Source organism: Oryzias latipes, chromosome 13 (assembly GCF_002234675.1).
Source record: "Oryzias latipes chromosome 13, ASM223467v1".
Taxonomy (NCBI): domain Eukaryota; kingdom Metazoa; phylum Chordata; class Actinopteri; order Beloniformes; family Adrianichthyidae; genus Oryzias; species Oryzias latipes.
Window position 1 is genome coordinate 28,334,802 of NC_019871.2, and position 9,551 is coordinate 28,344,352.

A 9,551-nucleotide genomic window follows, 5' to 3' on the forward strand; every position below is an offset into this window, starting at 1 on the left:
ATGGTTGAAATATCATTGTATCCCTTGTTCTATCTTAGATGACCCCACCCTTACATTGACGTGTTCTTCCTACCATGACAAAGGTGGATAAAGGTGGAAAGATTTCATGCAATCCATGGACACCAGTGAAGATCACAAATCATTGAAGAAAAAAGGTTCAGAGCACTGTCTAGTGGGTCTAGATGACCCCACTCCCAATGCTAAAGTGCCTAGGATAGCACAAGGGATACAGAAGAGGTTAACACTGTACAATAGAATACATGTTGATCATGGGTAAAGGGAAAAGTAGAGCTGCTTTTAGCAGAATGACCTAAAATGTTCCAAGATATTTATCTTTTTATCCTTCAGTCTGTTTTGCTAACAAGGCTGAGGATAGGTTTGTGCACACAAACTCTTGCAGGTTTGAACCTGTCCACTTAGCTATTTCTTTCCCACCTTTCTGTACTAAATTCTATACTGTGCAACATGCCATGCAAACATCATAACTGATGCAGACAGAAATCCCAGACAAAAATGCATTTTTTACAGGGCTTCAAACCGCAAGAACCTCTTAAAATCAGGACGGCTGCAATCTGGTGTAAACTCCCTGAATCTGTGATTCACGTGATCAGCCAGAAGCGCCATCCCATAAAGGCGAAGCCTTGTGAGATGAACACTGGAAGCATGGGGCTGCTGTGGATACCTGTCTTGAGCTCTCTGGTGTTTGTGAAAATCTCCTGGACTCGACCAATTGATGGGAATCAACATCTCAAGCCTGAGGATGTGGAGCTGGCTGAGGTTTGTGCTAACTGCCAAATTAGAAGAGAATAATTTATAAAAACGTATTAATTTTATATTAAACTAAATAAATTTAAATTTTATTGATTTTTTAAAAATTATTAAATTTAGGAGAAAAAAATCTCGTAGATTTACAACTTTATTCACGTAATTTAACAGTTATGACTTTTTTTTTCGTAAATTTACAACTTAAAAGTCATAATTAAAAAGAAAAAGTTGTTGGTAAACTGGCCCTAAAACTCAGTCATAGTGACTTATTTAATTGTATTTTTATTTTATTCTATTGTATTAATTGTGTCCCTTTTTAAAATGTGTTGTTGTAATTTGGCAAAAATGAATCTTCTGTTTTGTTTTAAACCTTTGTGTTACTAAGCTTTAATCTATGATAGCAGACAAAATAAACACAATTTAGAGTTATGACGTACGATGTGTTTCAACAGATCTACCTCAAGACATTCTACGGTCTGAAGCAAACAGACAGAGGAGACCGATTTCCACAGAGGAGGACTAGGTCTGTATCAGCTATGGAGATGAAGATCAGAGAAATGCAAAACTTTTTTGGCCTCAGAGAAACTGGAGGTTTGGACTCTTCCACTCTGAGTGTCATGAAGCTGCCCAGATGTGGAGTTCCAGATGTGGAGAACTTCGGTTTTTACCCCTTCAAGCCTAAGTGGAAGAATCACAACGTCACATACAAGTGAGGTCACATCTGCCAACGCTTTAATCTGACACGACAGAGAAGTGTTTGGTAATCCTGAATGCATCATCTGTGCGTTTGTCTTTTTCACCACAATGCAGGATTGCAAAATACACTCCGGACATGAGCAAAGAGGATGTGGAAAAAGCTTTTCACTCAGCTCTGAAAATGTGGAGGGAAGCAGCTCCGCTCAGGTTCACACAAGTCACCAGTGGGAGCGCTGATATTGTACTCACCTTTGCCCGAAAAAGTAAATTTAAGCACATTTCTATGGCGCACCTGTTGGGTTGGTGTATACAGTCATTTCTAGTGTTACAAAGCCTCTCTCTCGCTGCTGCAGCTCACGGAGATTTCTTCCCCTTTGATGGACCTGGCGGTGTGCTCGCTCACGCCTTTCAGCCGGGAGAAAGAATGGGGGGGGATGTGCACTTTGATGAAGATGAGACGTGGACGGCAGGAAACCAAGGTTAGTGTTTTTTTGTAGTCTGGAGAAAAACACAAACCAAACACAAACTTTAACTCACAATACCTCAGCATTTCTTTTTACTTTTCTATGGTTACCCTGTAAAGACCCCCTCCAATGAAAAAGGTGTTTTGGTGGTTTTAACGTGTTCTTGCAGCTTTTTTTTTCAATGATGGGGAACATTTTTAAAGAAAATGAAACTTAAAAGTGTGTTTTATTTTTTAATATAGTATTTCTTCATTCAAATCATAGTCAATAAAAAAATGCTGTTTGAAAAAGCTTAATACGTTGAACCTGCGATCGACAGGCCACCAGCTCCCTGCTCCACTCCATCCTGATGCATCTACTTGAAGATGACTAGATTCATTAGCGTCTTTGTTTTCCTCTTCTGAGCTGGAAACTGGATCAGAACTGGATGGCTGGATGGCTCTGATGTTGCTCGTCCATTTTTGTTGCACTGCTAATATTAGTCAGCGATTGTGAGAGGCTGGAAGCTAGCGGGGGAGAGTGGAAGCAGGTGGATGATGGGAAATGAGCGCAGGCTTACTCCACACCAACAGTCAGGTGAATTTTTAATGAACTTATGAAACGACTCAGGTTTTTTAACTGGGGCTAAAAATCATACATAAAGGAGCACTGGGGACGCCTTAAAAAATAAATCAGAAAATGATTGGAGTTGGACTTTAAAGAGGATGGGGAAACCTAGTTTGTGTTGAGCTGGTTAAAAAGCTAGCTTTTCAGCCATCTAGTCTGATCATTAAAATGTATTTAAAGGACCAAACACAAAGAAAAAATAAACCAGACAGTTGTTGGAAATATCCGATGAGACCTCTCTTGAATGCTGGATTTATTGGTCGTCTGTAAATAAAAGATAAAGCTCCAGTTTGAGGATTGTTAAATCTATATGCCGTGGTGCAGTGGTAGGGCGGTCGACCTCTGATCGAAAGACTGTAGGTTCAAAGTGTCCTTGGCCAAGACACTGAACCCCACCTTGCCTCTGGTGGAAGATTGACACCAGTGGTTAGCAGAGAAGTAGCCATGAATGGGAGAATGGATTAATGGATGAATGGGTGAACGGGTGAATGGATGAACGGGTGAATGGATGAACGGGTGAATGGATGAATGGATGAATGGATGAACGGATGAATGGATGAACAGGTGAATGGATGAACGGGTGAACGGGTGAACGGGCGAATAGATTAATGGATGAATGTCTGAATGGATGAACGGGTGAATGGATGAACGGGTGAATGGATGAATGGATGAACGGATGAATGGATGAACGGGTGAATGGATGAACGGATGAATGGGTGAATGGATGAATGGATTTATGGATGAATGTCTGAATGGATGAACGGGTGAATGGATTTATGGATGAACGGGTGAATGGATGAACGGGTGAATGGATGAATGTAAAGCACGTTGGGCCTTCGAGGAAGGTAGAAGCGCTATACAAGTATACGCTATTTACCATATACAGATAAAAAGGCTTTAAAAACCACAGTGCAAACATTTTTATTCCCGAGGTGAAGCTAGGCTGTTTTTCTTTAAAGTTTATAAAGGCTGACTTGCTTCAAGTGGTTACCTGGTGAAGTGATCCGCCTCTAGTTACCTTTGATTTCAAAGCTGCTTCAAACTGGAGGTCAGAATGTCTTGGCTCCGTGGTTTTCAGTGTACCATAATACAACCTTGTACCTTTAGCTACTGTTGCCATGAGCTCTACATGAAGTTTCCATATTAACGAAACTGTTTTATCCAGGTCCTTTATGATTTGATGTCATATGACTGTCTTTCAGGTTACAACCTGTTTGCTGTTGCAGCTCATGAGATCGGTCACTCGCTGGGCTTGTCTCACTCAAAAGACCGCAGCGCCATCATGTATCCAAACTACCGGTATCACAGCAGCACCCAGCACGCTCTGTCCAAAGATGACATGCTTGGGATTCAAATGCTCTATGGTAACCGTGAACTCCCCACTCCAAAAAGCAAAAGGGAAAAACTCTTTCCTTATTAAAAACGTTTAAATAAATATTATTTCTGTTTTTCAGGAAAACCCAACCAAAAAGTGGAAATTCAGTCAACTGCACCGCAAAATTGTGATCCTGACTTTTCTTTTGATGCAGCTGCCATTATTGACGATTCTATAGTTCTGTTAAAAAACAGGTATTCTGCAGTCCTTCAGAACGCCAACCGAGATGATTTTCCATTGGTAGCTTCTGTCTTTTCTTTTGAAGGCACATGTGGATGAGAACAATAAACGGCTCTTACTGGAATCAGCTGACCGAAGGCCTCATCAAGACGTATTTACCTGGAATAAATGATCGTATCGATGCAGCTTATGACATTCCTTCCAAAGGAGAGGCGTACATATTCACCGGTAGAGTGTGCAAAGTGTCACTCGGGCCTTATTGGTTTGAGACTTCTGCATTGGCCTTGTGTGAGAAAATGCATTTCTTTTTAGGCCAAAAGTACTGGGTGGTTGAAAAACTAAAGTCAAGAAGCCGCGTTGGCTCTATCCAGGATTACGGCTTCCCCTCAAGAGTCACGCACATTGACGCCGCCGTGCACATCAGCGAACAAGGAAAAACTGTGTTCTTTACTGGACCGTTTTATTACAGGTAACAACAGAAGCAGTACAATATTTTAAATTCAATGTTTACTGTAAAATAAAGCAAAAATATCAAGTAGCTGAGCTGCCATTGCCACAAATTTTATAATAACAGTAACATCTAGAAAACGAGATGTTTCATCCCAAAGGGCCAATCCACCTTTATACACCGTCAATAAAAGAAATGATTAATTTGCTTACTTTTTGTAAAATGATTTTTTTAAATCCATTGAGACAGTTTGATTCTTTTTTAATAGTTGCTTAGCTGCAAAGAACTTTGCCATATAAGTGTATTAAAAAGAGAAGGAAACTAGGTACAAAAAGTAATTACTGGTGTGGCTGCACTTTTTCACAATACCGACATTTTCTGACCTTTAATCCAAAACCAGATTTGATGAGGTCAAGAGGCAGTTGGAATATAGCTACCCCAGACTCATCCAGAGAAACTCGCGCGGACTTCCAAGACGAGTGGATGCGGCTTTCAGGATACACGGTAAAAATTAAAGAAAGGGCGTTTGTGTGGAGTCAACCTGAACAGGAAAACCAATGTTGACATCTGCTTTCTGATTTCAGGTAGCATCTTTCTCCTGAGTGGGCCAAAATCCTACCAGTATGACTTGAAACAGAAACGGGTGGTGAAGATTATTCCTGGAAACTCCTGGCTGGGATGCAGACTTAAATAGTTGTATTAACAGTGAACTTTTTGAGTATATTTTGAAGCTGCTAATTAAGCTGAGCATGAATATTGTCTTTGAATGAATACATAGCTAAACATTTCTTTTCAAAATGTTTTTGTCATTTCTGTGTCAATATTATGTTGTTTTTTCTTCAAAACATGTTTTCTTAAACATTGTGTCTTAAAACAGGCCTTTCCAATAAATAAAAAAAACTGCCTTTTTCAAAGAGTGAAGTTCAAAAGCTGCACAAAGAGCAAGAAAAGGATGTGGGGAAAAGTTTTTCTTTTTTCTTTTTCTTTTCCCATGACTCTGTAGAACTGTGAAGATGATTTAAAATACATTTGTATTTTTTTATACACGTTGCACTGCATCTCCAGGAAACCATAAGCACCAACGGATGAAATCCATGTGTTACTGCTTATTCACAATGTTACTGCTATATTATGTGTTTATCAACGTGTGATTTTGGTCGTCCATGTCGTTTTCCTTCTGTATGCCTGGGAAACTGGAGAAAATTGAGACCCAGTCTCTGCTTGATGGCATTCTAGTTATTTTTATCAACTAAATCTTGTTTGTAAATTTTCACACTCTTGAATAATGTCATGGTGCCTCTGTCAGCTTTCCTCCCCCTCCCCTCTCTGCTTGGCTCCTGATGATTCCCAGCTGTGTCCACTCACCTCATCATGACCAGACCTACGTAAGGAGATCCAGAACCAGTATTCATCGCCAGTGTGTTGCCCCTGATGGTGCATAACCTGATCCTTCGTCTAGTTTAGTCCAAGTGTTCATGTTCACGTCTAACTTTTGTATTGCCCCGCCTTCAGGGCATTTTGACCACCAGTGGACAGCTGAGTCACCGGATTACCTGAGCCACAGAACCTCTTGGAACACCAAGAACCTCCAGCCTCGCCTCGAGCCATCGCTGACCTCCAGCCTCGCCACGAGCCAACTCCGACCACCAGCCTAGCCTCAAGCCATAAATACCTCAAGCTACTTCCAGCTACTTCACCCGCTGCTCTCCAGCCTCCAGCCACATCAAGAACTCAAGCAACTCAGAATATCATTAAAACTTGACTTACCAACTTCATCACCTTGTGTTTTCCTCACGGGTTCCAGCGCAGGGCCTGCCTCGCCTAGCTTGCAATGACTAAACGAATTTGCAAAACTCCAGACCCAGCTGACCCGGAAGGACTTCGGCTCGCAGTTAACCAGCAGGGTATCATGCTCGAACGCCAAGCAGATGCCTTAACTCGAATGGCCGCCGCTAATCATTAACTCCCTTCGCAATAAAGCGCTACAATGGGCTCAAGCATACATTTCGGCCAACCCCATTTCTATACTGTCCTATGATCGCTTCATCAGTGAGTTCCGGTTAATTTTTGATCAGCCCCGCAAACAGGAAGAAGACACCCGAAAACTGCTAAGCCTTAAGCAATGCAATCGTTCGATAAGCGATCATGTGATTGACTTCCGCATCCTAGCGGTAGAAGCCGGCTGGCCCGATCAAGCTTTGAAAGGTGTCTTTTATAAATCTTTAAATGAACCTATTAAAGATCGCCTTTGGACCCAACCAGAAGCCACCACATATGAAGAACTTGTAACCGCTGCCCTCCGTTCTGATATCCGGCTTCGGGAGCGGCTCAATGAGTGCAAACAATCTAACAATACCACAGCCACCTCCGCTACTCTTAACTCACCTCCTCGCTCTCAGATCATTCATCCTCCCAAGTCATTAGAGGAACCTATGCAAACAGGACACTCCAAACTATCCGCTGAAGAACGACAAAAGCGTCGCGAAGAAGGCTTGTGCTTCTATTGTGGCAAACATGGACATTTAGTAAATCAGTGCCCAATTCATTTAAACTCCCGAATCCCCCGTTAGGAGGCAGGCTATGGGCGGGTGTTTCTGTGCGTCACACAGACTCTGTTTTTTTTTCTTACCTGTCAAGATCTGTTTTAATTCAGAAGTTCATAGTTTGCAGACCTTCATAGACTCCGGTGCAGAACAAAGCCTGATAGATTTCGATCTCGTCTCCAAACTCTCTCTACCGACAGAACAGTTAGATACTCCCATCGAAGCCTCTGGTCTAGGGGATCAACATCTTTCCCGCTTAACCCACCATACCAAATCTTTAACTATACTTTTTTTTTTCCTTAGACCAGTCCTTCTAGGGCGCGATGCGATGCCAGAGGCGCGCAGTAGTAGCGGTGCATGGAGAAAAAAATCTATTATTTCACAGAGTTTGTACCAGCCGGAAACCTGTGAATTGCCGTGCCTAAAACTGCGCGCTCCCGTCTCTGAGAAAGAGTGCGCAGTTGCGGGGACGGGATGTGTGAGGAAGAAAGGCGGGGGGGGGGGGGGGGTTGTGGGCACAGTCAGCAAGGTGAATCGCGCAGGGATTGTAAAAACGTAAAACCTGCTGCCCGTCACTCACTGCAGCATGTCAGTGTGTGTTTGGCTCCGTATCTGCATGTGAGCAGTCTTTCTCACAACAGAACATTCGGACCAACCTAAGATCACGTTTAATATCTCAACGCCTGCATGAAGCAGAAACTCACCACGTATCAACCAGACTAGACAATCAGCAAAACTACTACGAGAAATACTCATCATTTATTAGCAACAGCATAACAATGTTATTAAAAATAATCCACAGATTTATTGTACTTTAAAAGTGTTTAAATTACATCAAATGCACATATTTATTTGTATATTTAGTTTTAAACATCGTTGCTTACTGACTTGGACTGGGTGGGTGTTGGGCCACGTTAAAAAGTTCTGGAGTTCATTGAACGCATCAAGCAGAGATCTGATTGGCCCTCAGTTCTGTCGCTCAGCCTGTTGTTAGGTAGTTTGGACCAATGGGGTTCAGCTATGGGCCGAATAAGGGAAATGGGAGGGTTGGAGCGGGAGCAGGGGAATATAAACTAGGGAGAAGAGCTCTTGTCTCGGCGGGAGAGATTCAGGAGTTGCTGAATTAATTGTACGGCGTTTGTTGCGGTCTGCAGTAACCAGAATAAAGAACCTTAAAAGAGGTTAAGTCTCCATGCATCAGTGTGGGAAAGGGACACTACATTATTGTATGGCTCTTTCGAAATTACATTTCAAAATATGTGGCGTTTATGGCTCTCTTGGCCAAAAAGGTTCCCGACCCCTGTCCTAGAGGAACTCTGTTTGTCCTATCTTCCCTCAGATCCGAGGTCATTTCTTGGGGACATGCCTCTAAGGTGTCCTGTCACGGCGGGGTTCATCGGACTATCAACCTCATCCGTAAGAGGTTTTACTGGCACTCTCTGGAGAAAGACGTGAGTACATTGGGGCCTATACCAGCTGCGCCCGCTCAAAGACTTTGAACTCTGCTCCAGCTGGACTACTCCAACCACTACCCACTCCTAGCCGCCCCTAGTCTCACTTCACTGTTGATTTTGTCACTGGTCTGCCACCCTCTCATAGTAAAACTGTCATTTTCCGACTTCCGGAATGCCGGCATAGAGGAGACACGCTCAGTCTGAAGCTCCTGCACTCGGTTCACTAAAAACTCCACAAACTTGAAAAAAAACAACACAAAAGAAGATATGAGTGGAGGAAACACGCTGCGGAAAAGCCAAAGAAAAAAAAAAGAAGTGAACGAGCTGACCGAACCAGAAAATATTGAGCACGAAGAAGCGGTCAGCGAAGCTAACTCGGACAACGAAAACCAGCGAAGCCACAGCGACACAAAGCTAATGCTAGACGGGCTAGCAAAAATTAGCGCTCAGATCCATGACTTGGACACAGAGCTGCGAGGGACAAAGAACGAACTGAAACAGGAAATATCTTCCCTCAGGCAAGATATGGACCGACAGTTCAAGGAGCACCACAACACGCTGGAAAGTCAAAAAGCAGACCTAGCTGAAGCCCAGACATGCATCGCAACTTTGGAGGAGAGCAACATGGAGGCGAACGGTGAGCTAAAAACAATGCAAAAACAGATGCAACTTCTGCGGGACAAAGTTACGGAATCTGAAGCCAGAGCCCGGAGAAATAACATCAGAATCTTCGGGCTACCAGAAGAAGTTGAAGGGGGCTCAGTTATAACTTATCTAAACGATTTGTTTAAAAAAGAGCTTCTCATACCGGCGGACTTTGATCTTCAGATGCAGCACGCACACAGAACCCCCCCGATGAAACCCAAAGCAGGCCAGCGCCCGAGGCATGTAGTGGTCAATTTCTTAATCTATAATCTGTAACAGGATAAACACATTTTTACCTGACATTATTGATGAGGACCAGACGGGATTTATAAAAAGTCGCCAGACACACGATAACATTAGAAGAACCTTACATAT

At 42.8% G+C, this 9,551-nt stretch overlaps 1 protein-coding gene across 2 annotated transcripts; it reads left to right on the forward strand.

Annotated features, from left to right (window-relative positions):
- Nucleotides 1–473: 473 nt before the first annotated feature.
- On the forward strand, nt 474–6,304 carry LOC101156910 (matrix metalloproteinase-20-like). Of its 2 annotated transcripts, XM_011482974.3 has the most exons (11): nt 474–777; nt 1,218–1,474; nt 1,576–1,724; nt 1,815–1,940; nt 3,734–3,895; nt 3,986–4,100; nt 4,172–4,314; nt 4,399–4,555; nt 4,935–5,038; nt 5,119–5,968; nt 6,047–6,304. In XM_011482974.3, exons 1-10 carry the CDS (start codon nt 514–516, stop codon nt 5,226–5,228), a joined length of 1,587 nt encoding a protein of 528 aa, XP_011481276.2. In that variant the 5' UTR covers nt 474–513; the 3' UTR covers nt 5,229–5,968; nt 6,047–6,304. The 2 variants fall into 2 exon arrangements, with proteins under 2 accessions (XP_011481276.2, XP_020564137.1); XM_020708478.2 differs by having other exon boundaries at nt 1,576–1,940.
- Nucleotides 6,305–9,551: the final 3,247 nt, after the last annotated feature.

Bases quoted from the DNA above. Each gene is read 5' to 3' on its own strand.
- LOC101156910 (XM_020708478.2), top strand. From the start codon at position 514: ATGCATTTTTTACAGGGCTTCAAACCGCAAGAACCTCTTAAAATCAGG. The intron at 1,475-1,575 runs GTGAGGTCACAT...ACCACAATGCAG, and splicing joins AATCACAACGTCACATACAA to GATTGCAAAATACACTCCGG. The intron at 4,101-4,171 runs GTATTCTGCAGT...TTTCTTTTGAAG, and splicing joins ATAGTTCTGTTAAAAAACAG to GCACATGTGGATGAGAACAA.